Below are 14,981 nucleotides of genomic sequence, written 5' to 3' on the forward strand. Positions count from 1 at the left end.
CAATAACTTCATTGATAATGTTAGATTCTAACATATTAAGGCAATTCATTTTGGTATTTTGCTAGAAAACCAAGATCCAATGACAGACAACGATATCTATACGACCGATGGAACAGTTACCCTTAAAAACGAGCGCGCTATTAGGAGCAAAACCGGAAACTGGAAGGCTTGCCCATTCATTCTTGGTACGATATATATACTGGTTCATAGTTCATACCTATTTGAGATCATGTTTATGTTCATTGAACAGTTTATTGTTAACTTTGTTCCTTTTTATAATATTTGTACATTTATTGTTATAGGTAATGAATGTTGTGAAAGGTTGGCATACTATGGAATGAGTACCAATTTGGTGAACTATCTTTCGGATCGCCTTAACCAAGGAAGTGTACGTGCCTCTACCAATGTTTCAAATTGGTCGGGGACATGCTACGCTACACCATTGCTTGGAGCTTTCTTAGCCGATGCATACTTGGGACGATACTGGACGATCGCAAGTTTCTCTATCATCTACTTCATTGTAAGTAGATCCCCTTCTTGTTTCCGGTACATCCTTTTCAAAATTCCACTGTACCAAGTTTTAAAAGAGTTAGGAAAAGTTAGTTCTTTGAAGTTCAAATCTCAAACTTTTAGATAAATGTTAGTATACAAAAATTTCACTTCCCAACAAAGAAAAAGTTTGATTTTATATAATGGATAACTTCATAAACTAACTACTTATCGTTTTGAATTCAATAACTATGTGTAGCAAATTTATCCAACACCAAGTTCTAAGCAAGCTGGATTAGTGTTGTTTAAAAACTTCCTGGTTCGCTTGACCGGCTCGCTTATAAACAAGTTGAGACCGAGCCATGGTAAGCTCGCTCATTAGCTGGCTCGTTGGCTAGCTTGTTTGACTCGTTTAAATCCTAAACCATTTTTTTAAATATATAATTTATAAGTTTTGAAGTTTATAAATTCTGGATTTTAAAAACATATATTTATTTTATTTTTATATGTATCAGTGGGTAAAAAATACAAAATTCGAAAATAAACGATCTTGCTTATCAAACCACGAGCTAGCTAGATTTTTACGAGCCAAGCTTGAGCTTAACATTTCAGCTCGTTAAGATGAACGAGCCGACTGCTCATTTTCATCCATAAGCGGGATCAAGTTCTATGACACTATCATGAAAATGTAATCTAAAAAAGAACAGACAAAGTTTGTATCAAATTAAACCTTTTAAAGTATTTTGATTGACATTAGAACTATCAAAAGATTATGCAGTCAATAAAAATGACAGGAACTTAACATTGTGTAGGGAATGACACTATTAACACTATCAGCCTCTTTGAAATCACTACAACCTGTTTGTGATGCCGATGGTTGCCACCCGTCCTCAACCCTAACCACTATCACCTTTGTGGCACTCTACATGATCGCTTTAGGCACCGGTGGCATCAAACCATGTGTGTCATCATTCGGGGCGGACCAGTTTGATGAAACTGATGTAAGAGAGCGAAAAAGGAAGAGTTCATTCTTCAACTGGTTCTATCTGTCCATCAACATAGGTGCACTTTTCGCGTCATCAGTGTTGGTATGGATACAAATGAATGTAGGCTGGGGGTGGGGGTTCGGTGTCCCGGCTGTTGCTATGGCGATAGCTGTGGTCTTTTTCTTCTCTGGCAGTCCTTTGTATCGGATTCAAAAGCCTTCGGGTAGTCCTTTCGTTAGGCTTTTCCAAGTGGTGATCGCGTCGTTCAGGAAGATTAGTGTTAAAGTCCCAAAGGATAATTCGCTTCTTTACGAGACCACTGATGCTGAATCGCAGATTGTTGGAAGCCGAAAGCTTGCGCATAGCAATAAGCTAAGGTACTATATCGCCCCCGTATGAAAAGTTACTGGTGTGTGTGATAGTGTTTCAGTGGTGTTTCTTTAGATCTTCTCTTTGTTTTTAACGTTTGTATAAACCGAGGCAGGTTTTTCGACAAGGCTGCAGTGGAGACCGAATCAGACCGCAACAAGGCCACGAACAATCCATGGAAACTATGCACGGTAACTCAAGTCGAAGAGCTCAAATCCATCATCGGACTCCTCCCCGTTTGGGCGTCGGGGATCATATTCGCAGCCGTCTACAGCCAAATGAGCACAATGTTCGTCCTACAAGGTAACACCATGGACCAACACATAGGTCCCAACTTCAAAATCCCATCAGCCTCTCTCTCCATATTCGACACGCTTAGTGTCATCTTCTGGGCTCCAGTCTACGAACGCGTGATCATCCCCATTGCCCGAAGGTACACACGCCACGAACGAGGCTTCACGCAGCTCCAACGCATGGGAATCGGCCTCTTGATCTCCTTATTCTCCATGATGGCAGCTGCAGGCTTGGAAGTTGTCCGTTTAAACTATGTTAAAAAACACAATCTTTATGATGAGGAAACAATTCCCATCACCATCTTCTGGCAAGTACCTCAGTATTTCTTGATCGGTTGCGCTGAAGTGTTCACATTTATTGGGCAACTAGAGTTTTTCTACGACCAGGCGCCAGACGCAATGAGAAGTTTGTGTTCAGCGCTGTCGTTGACCACAATCGCATTGGGGAATTACCTGAGTACCGCGCTTGTGACGGTTGTGGCCGAGGTGACTACGAAGAATGGGAAGCCCGGGTGGATAGCGAACAACTTGAATGAGGGACATCTTGATTACTTCTTTGCGTTGTTGGCGGTTTTGAGCTTGTTGAATTTGGTTGTTTACGTGTTCATTGCCAAGTGCTACACATACAAGAAAGTTAGTGGGTATCCGAATTGAGTGTAGTTGGATCTTTGATCTTCTCGTGATTTATGGGTTGTAAATGTAGGGAGGACTGGTTGATTATTTGTTTCTTGATTTTGTCTATCGTATGTCAAGATATTTCATTTTTTTTTTTTGGAATGATTATTGTCTACACATGTTTTAACAGAGTTATTTCATTATTTAATTCAAATCGATAAGGATTGTTGGTTTAGGGTTTACTTAATGATTTATTTTGAATTTGTGTACCCGAAAATAATGAAATCCTTGACAAACACGGATCCTTGAGAGTGTACCCGAAAATAAGGATTGTTGGTTTAGGGTTCTAAAAGCGGTTTTTTTTACACCTCTATATCAAGGTCACGTATTTGATATCATGATTCAAGTCAAATGACACAGTCTCTCTTATGACACGGTTGAGATTCTTCTCTTGATACAGTCTCCCTTGTGACACGGTTCTAGAGTGCATCAACTTAGTCCCTTTGTCTTCACTTTGTCTCATAAAAATATGTCTGTTGTAATATGTCCAGGCCATTAGTTTTGGGTAAATTACACTTTTCATTCTTTATGTTTGTATTGAATTACAATGGATGACCTTTAACTTCAATAATTACATTCACAATCCTTTATTTGGAAAACCCATTACAGTTTACGTCCTTTAACACTAACTATGTGAAAATTTTCTGTTAGATCTATACATCAAAGGACAGTTTAGTCTTTTTTATTAATTATTTATAGTATTTAATAAGATTAAAATACAACCAATATTTTAATACAATTGTATCACTCTTTACCTATCTCTCTCTCTCTCTCTCTCTCTCTCTCTCTCTCTCTCTCTCATCGTCTGCACACAAACCCTAAATCTCAAATAAGCTTCAACCGTTGTGTTCTTGGTGAAATTGAAGAGAGAATCCAAGAACAAGAACTTAGAAGGCGGTGGTGGTGGTGGTGGTGATGGTGCAGGTGCGGGTGATTTATGTGAGACGCATCGACGGAGGTTGTTGAAAGACGCCGGAGGTTGTTGAAGGCGCCGAAGTTTGTTGAAGATGGAGGAGGTTGTTGAAGATGGTTAAACCGATAACAAGACTTTTGAATCAACAAAAGCATGTAAGCGAATGTTTTACCGGACCTTGTTTTCGCACGAGAAACTACATCTTTACTCTCTTATTATTTCACACAAAAAACATTAATCAATGGTTGAATTGTAAAGATTGGATTACAAACGTTAAAAAAAGGGACTTACGAGGATTAAGGGGATTCAAGTTTGTTGAATTGGAGTGGGCTTATCGATGTTTTTCTTAGTTAGGGCACGAATTAGACGTGGGTCTAATACGATTTGTTCAAAAGTGAGCTCATGTGCTTCCGATTTGTTCGAAAGTGAGCTCATGTGCTTCCGATTTGTTGATTACCTTCATCTTCTCCAAACAAACAATCGACGATGAACACTTCAGAAATGTCGATTACCTTCAGAAATTTGTCAGTTGGAGGTTGTGGAGATTTGGAGGGGAGACGGGGTTATTGATTTGGGGATGAACGGTGTGAAAGATGAATTTTTTTAGGTTTTAGGATCATAGGAATCTGACGATCTTGACGGAACTACCTCGGAACCTTCACCGGAGTAACCGATAAGGATGATTCCATTATCGGCGCAAATTAAGGATGATTCAGTTTTTTAAGGTTTCAGATGAATGATTATTAGCTCTAGTAAGAGTTAATTCCTCACTACTACAAAATGTAGCATTAGACGGTGTCAAGGATTTGTTTTAGACGGTGTTAAAGTAATAACACCGTCTTAAAACCAATACCAATATGAATGTCAAGCTCTTTTAAATAAAATATTCAATAAAATTCAGAAGAACACTGTGACACCTGTGTCACTATGACCGTCAAACAAATGTCAAACCAATGAAATTTTGTGTTTCATACTTGGGATTTGTGAAAATATGTGTATCATTTGCACATATCAATTCTTGTTCGATTTCGGGCTTTAAATCGCTTTCTGGAAGGTTATATGCCATCTGATGCGTAAATATAACCAGTTTAATGCAACAAACACTCCGGAATAGTGACATAGGCTTAACATATCTTAAATGACCTTTACATAACTTAGAAATAAGTTTTGGATGGTTTGGTATGCCGAAATCAAGTTTATTCGCTTACAGGGACTATTTGCGTCAACTTGCAAAAGTCTGCCGTTTCGTAAGACAACGTACAGTCCGGAACTTGATCATAAGTTAAACATACCATATATAACCTAAACATGGCTTAGAAATAAGCTTTGATAGGTTCGGTGTGCGAAAACATGCTTACATGATCTTACAGGGACTAAAAGTGTCAAAAACGACGTAAGTTTGTATTTTCGCGCATATCTTACGTTCTGGACACATCTGGACATCCAAAATTTTTGTACACACTAAAATATTTTATTTTAGTGATCGGCATGCAAAAATTCCATTCGTTTCGCAATTTGGATCATTTTCGCGCTCGTTACGATTTCCGTCGTAATTAGCCGAACAACGCAACCATACGGCCAAACGAACCAACATCCGGCATATTTTTGAGCATGTTTCATGTTCCCTATACTTTAACTTCATTATGAAGCTTAAAAATGGGCTTGACGGGTGTTAGAAGTGCCAATACGCGTTGAAACAAGCTCAGGGGCCAAATCTGTCATTTTGGGAAACTTGCTGATCTGCAGTAAGGTCCTTACAGACCGTAAGGGTCCCCTTGCGGACCGTAAAGCATGCCCAGCGACCAGAAACATGAAATTAGCTGCTGTTTTGTAAAATCAGGCCCTTGTTTGCAATTTTTATGTTTTGGGGAGCAAGTTATCTCTTCTCCAAGGCTTCTCTTCTGCTTGTAACAAGTGTAAGGCTTGGATTTCATGCTTAATGACCAAGAAAAACACTTGGAATGATCTCATGTTCTTGCTTCAACTATAAATAGCAAGGCCTTTCACTTGTTTCAAATGCTCATTCCTTCTTTCTCTCATTCACATCTGCTTTGGAGCTCTCTCTCAAGCATTTGGGACTTTGTCTTCTTGTTGAAAAGATAGCAAGGACCCTTAGTGAGCTTCTTTTATCCTTTTATTTGCTTTTTCCTTATGTAGTGCAGAAAGTCAAACGGTTTGGCCAACAGTTTGACTTTCGGTTTTGACCATCAATTGGTCAAGTCAAAGTTCAATTGAACTTTGAAACGTGATTGTAATCACGATAGTTATAATCCTTCGTGATTATAACCGCTGATTACCACGTTAGCTAGTTGTAGTGTCGAGTCAAAGTTTCGGTCAAAATGCGTTTTAGCACGCATTTTGCCTCGGAACTACTTTAGGGTATCAAAACACTTTGTTTTGATACCAAATCAGTAGGTTGGACATGTTTTGACATGTCTAACTCGACACTATTAGTTTGTGCTTGTATAGGGTCGTAAGTTAAGCGGTCTAAACAACCGCTTATACTTCCGAACTCGACCCGTTTGGTCGATCTTTAGGATCCGACCAAGCTTAGTTAGTGATCATAGTTACAAAGGGAATAACCACTGAGGTTATACCTTATGATCACATAGGATTGGTTAGTCATTTGCTAGTTAGCATGTATGCCCATAGGAAATGACCAAAACGCCCTTTTGAAGCTAAAATCCGTATTTTGCCTATGTGAACATGTTTTTGACATATAATCTGATTTAGTAACATGTTTAGGGATAATTGGGCATGTAAGACTTGGCATAGCACATAATTAACCATCCGAACATAGTTTTACGCTAACGACACCTTATAGTAGCTTATGTTACCATAATGTGTCGAAACGGGTCAAAAGCACTTAGGTAGACTTTCCAATCAGAATGTAAGGTCTATTAAATCATACCATATGAGTTTAATTACTCGTTTGATTTATAGAACCTCATTCTATCCTATCTCCCGATTTAGGTCCGGTTATTTACATAGTTACTTATATAGGGTGTCGTTTGATTCCCTGATCACTCTAGCTTTGCTTGGTTGTTGTTCAAGACTTCTAAGCACCCTCAGGTGAGTACATAGTCCCCTCTTTTACTGTTTTCAAACTGTTTTGGGGTGGAACACATGTGCCTACTTGATACTTTCAGGTTTCTCTTGTTTTTATATCATATACTTACTATGTTCAATAGTACACTATTAGTACACGATTTCATTATGTTTTGCTATGTATGTTCACTTAACATGCTAGCACATTGATTTCCATGTACTACATTTTGTCGCATATGCTCATCCAGCATATGGACACATTGTTTTACATTTTGAACTGTTGTAATCATTTGATCATTTGAACCGTTGTAACCATTTGATCATGTGAACCGTTTGTAACTATTTGACTATGTGAACCATTAGTAACCGTTGATTGTGTGAACCGTTTGTAACCGTTGACTAGATGAATCGTTGGACTATGTGAACCGTTGTGACTACTTGACTATATGAACCGTTGTGACTACTTGACTATATGAACCGTTTGTGACTACTTGACTATGTGAACCGATTGTAACTGTCACACCCCCAAAATACCACCTAGGGAGTGTCCCTGATAGGCGTGTGACGTACTGACAATGAGCCACTAATTACATTGAACCCACAAGTTTCAAAATAAAATTCTCAATTATTAATAACAATTCCATCACAAGTTTATACGAAATTCAATATGTTCAGCGGAAGAAAATAATAAACTATAATTAAGTTGTTCGAAAGGCAATGTGTAAAAGTAAACAAATAATCATATGAGTCTCTTCAGTCGACCCATGACCACTCATGCTCCTCCAGACAGCAAGTTCCCAATCCAAATACCTAACGACCTGCGAGCATGCAACAAGTGTATCAGACAAAGCTGGCGAGTTCACAGTTTTAGAAAATGTTTGTTACCAGTTGTATGTAAAACAGTTCACTGACAAATGCAAGTAATATTGTTAATATCTCAACTCCGAACAAGACGGCTCCTGAAATACATGACTGCCCTTCCCACGTACTCCTATCTAGTACTGGGCCCGACTGGGTCATTAGTTCACATCCGTCCTCTCTAGGAGCGGTGTGAGGGTGCCAAACCTAAGTAGCGCTACCAACTAATACCCGTTACCCTCCAGGTAACATAATAAGGGACTTACAAGAATGATAGGTGAGAATATTAACCAATATACCCGTTTTACCCAAAAGACTTATCCCTCCACGGGATACCCACTGACTGTCCCCAACCACTGGGACGCATGCTCGAATGTAGTGAACTCACCTTTGGTTGGCTCGGTATGATATTGTACTTCTAGTTTTAAACACGAGTTAAGTCCGTTACGCGCGACCTAATTTACATTTAATGTTGGTAAGTATACGAGTAGAGTTTCACATTACCCTAGTGTCCAAACAACGGTGTTTTATGTGATCGGATTACATATTGTCATAACACAAAGCATTCATAGTGGGTTTCTCTTAGTTTAATAATTCTGAACCCCCTTATCTCAATTTACGACATATATGATGACACTTCCATATTAGAACTTCCATTAATATGTTTATGCAGATATATTAAAGAAATCCACACACACATGTGAGACATATTAAAAGCAATTAACATACAAAAGCTCTTGATTTATTAGGTGCCTCATATCCGGATATAACACCAATGCAAATATAGATTTCAAAACCCTCAATTTACTACACCATTACATAACTAATATGTGTATGTTCGGCCCACTAAAGGTGCCAGCTAGTTTTCATGGCCCATTCTTCAATTGTTTTATCCTAAATGAATATTAACAGTTTGCATAATTTACTAATCTCCTAATCGGTGTATTCGGCCCAATGAGTGCGGTTATTAAACAATTTTGAAAGACACAAGGTTGGTAGCAGACTTTCTTATCTTGGGGACCACCATCCATCGAAATATAGGGACAATAGGGATTGACTTTTTGGGTGACCCTTATAACAAAACATCATCATCACCTTTGAATCTTTGAGTCTTACATCATGAAGGTCACGTGAATAAAAAGTGAAGGCAGACACATAGTGTGAGTAATAATTATGTTGGCTGGTGAATTAGAAAGCATGCACATGGGGATTTTTATTAATTGGCAGTTTAAAAACTTTACATATTACACCAACAGAAACATTCACATGATAAGCTACAATCATCCTAAATCGAGGGCATCTTATTCACTATGTTAATATTCTCATCGTCATAGACTACCAGGTTGATAACAACAATTACTTATCATGCCATCAATCTTATTACGATTATCAAATCAGCAACCTCAATTACCCAAATAAAATCGGGTCAAATAGCTACTGTTACAGACCTACCATAATATAACCGAGGCCGTGGGTTACTTATCTTGATTTAATTACAGTTCGTAATCATAACAAACAATCACCAAGGCCCTCATTATTCGTCATGATAACTGTTAAATACATACATACAAGGACATAATCCAGTTCTTCACGTTTTACACATTGCAAGATCAACATCAGAAGCACACTCAGTACCATATAACACAAGCATTATCATATAACATTATTAATATCATAGACCCCTTTTTCTAAACATTAGCACATAAAGGACTATCAGTTAATAATTAATATAGTAGGGATTCACTAACCAAGCTCTTCAACTAATGACGTGATGTTTCGAGAGAGGGGGAAGGGTTCCACAGCCGACGAGATATCTTGATGAGGGGTAGGGTTTTGTTGAGTTCTTGCTATCCACTTTTGCATATTACGAAAACATGAACAATATATAATGGGGCGGTTCCCTTTTTGTTTTTGGCCGCTTGTGATAATGGGCTCAAGCCCAAGTGACAATTAACAATTTAGGGGGGGTGGGACTTCGACTACAGTAGCTGCCATATAGGTAGGGAAGGATGAGTAGGGTTTCTTTTGGTAAATTAAAGATTATGCAAACTCAATACATACTAGCTTACGTATACATAGAGGTTTAATATTGGGCCAAACTGATTAAAGGGGAAAGGGGATGGGCCGAGAAGTAGCACAAATATATAAACATGTGCCCAAATACATAAACACAAGTAAACTGGGCCGAATCACTTATATGCGGTGGCCCAATTACATAAACATGTAGCGTTTAACAAGTTAACACATAACAAAGGTTCACACTTAACAAGATGTAACGTTTAGGTTTAGATTCAAGTTTAATGGAGTGATGCTAGTTTAGTGCACTAGAGAGGGATAACTAGAAGTTAAAATCACGAGATAAGGCACCACTAACATTGAGAGTTCGGGTTGTCACATCATCCCCAACTTGAAAGAAATTTCGTCCCGAAATTTGATAAGCAATCCCAGACAAGTGCTCCCAAGCAGCAAGGTGTTAGATCAGGATGACTGTGGATTTTTCCGGGTACCACATCATCCCCAACTTGAAAGGGAATTTCGTCCCGAAATTCGTCAATGACCATAAAAGTTGGTTCAACCACTTGAACAGTAAGGATATTAGAGCGTAATAGATCTTTACGTTCCCACGTGAACTCCGGTCCACGTCTTGGGTTTCAACGAATTCTCGCGATTGAATTTCGACTATGCTAACGAATCTTAACGTGCTAGTTCATGATTTCAGTAGGCTCCTCCGCAACTGTGACTTGTCATTAATCTCAGACTCTGAAAAGGGTGTCACAAGAGTTTCATCAGGCAAACACTGCCTCAGATTCGAGACATCAATGGCATCATGCACGTTACCCAATTCGTCGGGTAACTCGAGTTTGTAGGCGGCCTTGCCAATACGTTCCAGAATTTTGAATGGCCCAACATAACATAAGTTAAGCTTGTCACACTTTCCAAGTCGTACCGCACCTTCCCAAGGTGAGACTTCCAACATGATATGTTCACCTGCAGCGAACTCCTAGTGTTTCCCAAGTCAACAGGTTTCCTGGCGGTCACGCGTTGTCACCACACGTTTTTTTTCCAATCTAAACAATCTTCCCAAGAGTTTCAAGTGAAAGTCATGGACTTGTGATTAGGTTGTCATCCTCCCCAGTCCAATAAGGAGGTTGGCATCATCATCCATGTAATGCCTCAAACGGAGCTGTATGCATAGTAGGACGGTGACAGCTGCATTATAACTCACCCCAAGATAAAGTGTCATTCCAGATGTTTACTAATGTCAATTACGCACATGCGCGCAACATGTCTTCGTGTGTCAGGATAGTTCGTTACTCTATCCGGTTTTCCTACAATGATAAGTAATTCTCATGTCTAGATGTGAGCCAAGGGTGTTGCGTATTTCTTGTCATAAATCGGATGTAGTTAAAAATCAGGGGTAACAGGAGTTGGCACCTCGTGTCAAAAACCGCCTCTCTTAGGGGAATACTCACAGCTGTGAAGACTCGTCAGTGCCCCTAATTGCAATAAAGTGCGCGGGTTGCGTAAGACAATCAACGGTCATCTAGGTGTTATTATCTCCGTTTCGATGCTTCTGGTTGTTGATACTCCACTTTGACTTTCCCACAAGTCAAACATCATTCACACATATTGCCAAGTGGGCCTTTATGCCCGACCACGAGTATAAGGTTTATAGATCCTAATATTTTTCATTAAACCCAGATGACTAGAATATCGAGGCTGGTGTCCTTTGGTCAACATAATTCCCTACAGTTGCCGCATAAAGAGATCTATACTTGTTCCATGAGGTAGCGAATATCGTCCGACCTGCCAAAGGTTGCTTCTCCATGCCCTGCATGGGTTTAACTTGAAAATTATCTTCCTTCAGTTCTTCAGTTTGGACAGAGCGAGTCTGATCGGGTAAGTTAGAGTCGATAGTGAGCTGTAAAGCTCGTGCTCGTTCAGGTTTCACAGTCGTAAGCATTTAAAGGTTCCATCCAACGATACTATTACATGTTTTGCTCTTCTGAAATAAAGGTACATGGGAGGCCCTTGTGATCGGTCTAATTGGTGCATTCGGTACCGTCCAAGTAATGCCTCCAGCTTAAATCCAAAGACCACGGCTTCCATCGTAGGGTGTGACGCGTGTAGATCTTCCTGTAAATCAACCGAGTAGATCATGACTTTCTGCGTGTTGCGTCGGTGTGTAACTGAGACTCTGATTTAGGTAGAATCGACGCTTAGTGCATTCTAGAGTTGTAATTCAAAAACTGAAAAGAGGTCCTCCTGTTTTGTCTCCCGCGAATACACAGCACCCTGTTGTGCTAAAGAGGTTAGAGCTGCGCGATCTTCTAAAATCCTATGATGAATTTGCGATAGTATCTAGTGAGACCAAGAAATTACTGTATCCTCAAAGGGATCTTTGGTGCCGATCATTTTCTAACAAAATGGATCTTAGCGAGATCCACGTGCATTCCCACTTCGTTGTTTATACGACCAAAATGTACCTCTCGATTCCAGAAGTTACCTTTTAGCAAGATTTCGAGCGGAGTGGCTCCTCCCTCAGGAGCTCTAAAATAGGATACATATGCCGCCTATGTTGTTCCTTTCTCCTGGTAATGATTCAAAACGTCATCAACAAACACGGTCAATTCTTGTGGCCCATTAAGCCGCTGGTGTACAGAAATCCGTAATGGTCGCACTGCGTTCGAAATGTCGTCTTAGGAACATCCTCCTCCTAGACTTCCATCTGATGATTGCCCGATCTCACGTCGGTTTCCAGGTAGATGATTGACCCTTGCAGCTGGTCAAGAGAGTCGTCAGTGACGTAATGGGTGATGGTTTCCGACTGCTATCTTGCGGAGTTCTCGATAATCATTACATATGTCCAACAAAAAGCTTATCCCCACTCATTTAATCGGGTCTCCCCAGAGTGAAAAACCAAGTCCAACAAAACTCCTATCCAATAGTTCCTGTAATTGATTTGATAATTCTTGCAACCCTCCTGGTGCAGGACGGTATGAAGTACGAGTAATCAGGGCTGCCTCAGGCATGAGGTTAATCTGAGATTCTGCCTAACAGTTATGGAAGTAAGCTCGAAAGTTCCTCGGTTAGCAAATCGAGAGGAATCACGACCAATTGGTGGATCCTCAATCCTCTTTTTCCTTAGTCCTAACATCAGTAACGGTTGCTAACACAGCAGAGTAATCCCTCCGTAGACACTTCTGGCCTTCTTTGTTGATATGATGCTAGCCTTTACACCACTCTGATACTTCAAAATTTAGAGTGACGCAAAATTTCCTTCACACAGGGTATATCTACGCGATATCTGGATAATTCAATCCACACTAACCATTACGCCGGAACCATCAAGGATGCTAGAAGGAAGGTAGATGTTGAACACTTGTCCCACAAGGTCGAGTTTACATTGGACACATGAGGTTTCATTTGTCTTGCCATCAATTGCTGCCACTACAGGTTCGGTTTCAAGAAGCATCAGGGTGAACCAAAACAGGGCTACTTATTCAAGTTACCATGCTGCTATTATGCCTGGCGTGACCTATGCCAATCCTAAAGGCCCTTCCGTAAGCGTCATTGCCAGTGTTGTTGTTTTCGTTGCGAGAATTCCTAGTACCGTCTTTGTTTCCTTGCGTGTTGGCACTTTGACTTAACGCAGTCAATCCTTGTCGAGGTCAACTTCGTTTCCATACTGTAAGCTACGATTACGAATTCCTTGATGTTGACGTGACTATTGCCTCTACTGTCGTTGCTTAAAACGGAGTCCTACGATCTTTCAACAACAGGGTCCATCGTGTCCCATTCCGTGTCGCGTCCTAAGGCACTACTCACTGCGTGGGAAGTTACACATTCCGTGTCCCGATTGATTCGCAAGAGTCGACTCCCATAAGTCGCTTACTAGGGTTAAGGATTCGGTTGAGGTCAATCTGCTGGAGTTCGTTGCTGGTAATTAAGGTCGTTCTAATATTGATGTTGGTAAGGCACTGCGCTCATCCTATTGTCCGTCGTTCTTGCATTTTGACTGAGTACTACATGATGTGTTTCCAGAGTGTTGCAGAAGTGATCGCACTTCGGGGTCTAAGACGTTAGTACAGTGAGTTCCAGCAATCAAAGTGGAGTGTGAGAGGTATAAACCAATCATTGATGTTGCAACATCCAACTCAGGGACATTCGTACAAGCACCTAACATTCTACACAGTTCGCTATGCGTTCAGATGAGTGTTCAGGTGATACTCGATAGCATCGAGATTCGTAAGGATTCGGAAAGGGGTGAAAAGGTCACATTCGAGTAGGAGACAATCACTGCTATGACTCCTACAGACTGCTGAGTTCTAACATAACCTCAATTAACAGAGCGGAACCCCTCTCACGCTCGTTAAGCCTCACTGGGACTCACATGCACCCCACATTATTATTATGTGTGCACCCATAATAATAAGGCAATTTGCATGCTTATCTTAGTGCCTCTTAACTTGCGCTAAAAGGTTCCTCGAATTCGAGCGATAAGATAGATGACACCACAACATAGCTCATGAAAGTTCAAGAAGAGTCGCACTCTTAAAACACGTAATATGGGTTGGTAACATAGAAGTTCATACTGCCGTGCTAAGTGTGCATTCACGTGTGATGTTATTCATAAGCAAATACTAGATATACTATACAATAGTAAACGAGAAACGAACCTTGCAGTCTGGAGCTGAGTGTCCTGGTCGTATTCTTGTTTTCAGTACTGCTCGGTTATAGTCTAGTTTTATAAAAACGTTTTAAAACCAAGTTCACTATAACCAGTGGCTCTGATACCAAACTGTCACACCCCCAAAATACCACCTAGGGAGTGTCCCTGGTAGGCGTGTGACGTACTGACAATGAGCCACTAATTATATTGAACCCACAAGTTTCAAAATAAAATTCTCAATTATTAATAACAATTCCATCACAAGTTTATACGAAATTCAATATGTTCAGCGGAAGCAAATAATAAACTATAATTAAGTTGTTCGAAAGCCAATGTGTAAAAGTAAACAAATAATCATATGAGTCTCTTCAGTCGACCCATGACCACTCATGCTCCTCCAGACAGCAAGTTCCCAATCCAAATACCTAACGACCTGCGAGCATGCAACAAGTGTATCAGACAAAGCTGGCGAGTTCACAGTTTTAGAAAATGTTTGTTACCAGTTGTATGTAAAACAGTTCACTGACAAATGCAAGTAATATTGTTAATATCTCAACTCCGAACAAGACGGCTCCTGAAATACATGACTGCCCTTCCCACGTACTCCTATCTAGTACTGGGCCCGACTGGGTCATTAGTTCACATCCGTCCTCTCTAGGAGCGGTGTGAGGGTGCCA

General features: G+C 40.2%; 1 protein-coding gene across 1 annotated transcript; it reads left to right on the forward strand.

The window, feature by feature from the left end:
- The first annotated feature begins 307 nt into the window (after window positions 1–307).
- LOC110872573 (protein NRT1/ PTR FAMILY 8.2) lies at window positions 308–2,882 on the forward strand. The gene is made up of 3 exons (XM_022121387.2): window positions 308–520; window positions 1,302–1,852; window positions 1,960–2,882. Exons 1-3 carry the CDS (start codon window positions 338–340, stop codon window positions 2,789–2,791), a joined length of 1,566 nt encoding a protein of 521 aa, XP_021977079.2. The 5' UTR covers window positions 308–337; the 3' UTR covers window positions 2,792–2,882.
- Window positions 2,883–14,981: the final 12,099 nt, after the last annotated feature.

This window comes from Helianthus annuus, chromosome 16 (genome assembly GCF_002127325.2).
Source record: "Helianthus annuus cultivar XRQ/B chromosome 16, HanXRQr2.0-SUNRISE, whole genome shotgun sequence".
Lineage (NCBI taxonomy): Eukaryota > Viridiplantae > Streptophyta > Magnoliopsida > Asterales > Asteraceae > Helianthus > Helianthus annuus.

What these genes read in the sequence shown, in the direction of transcription:
- LOC110872573 (XM_022121387.2), top strand. Translation starts at nt 338, where the DNA reads ATGAGTACCAATTTGGTGAACTATCTTTCGGATCGCCTTAACCAAGGA. An exon ending in TCTCTATCATCTACTTCATT is followed by an intron (nt 521 to 1,301) that starts GTAAGTAGATCC and finishes AACATTGTGTAG; the next exon opens with GGAATGACACTATTAACACT. An exon ending in GCGCATAGCAATAAGCTAAG is followed by an intron (nt 1,853 to 1,959) that starts GTACTATATCGC and finishes AAACCGAGGCAG; the next exon opens with GTTTTTCGACAAGGCTGCAG.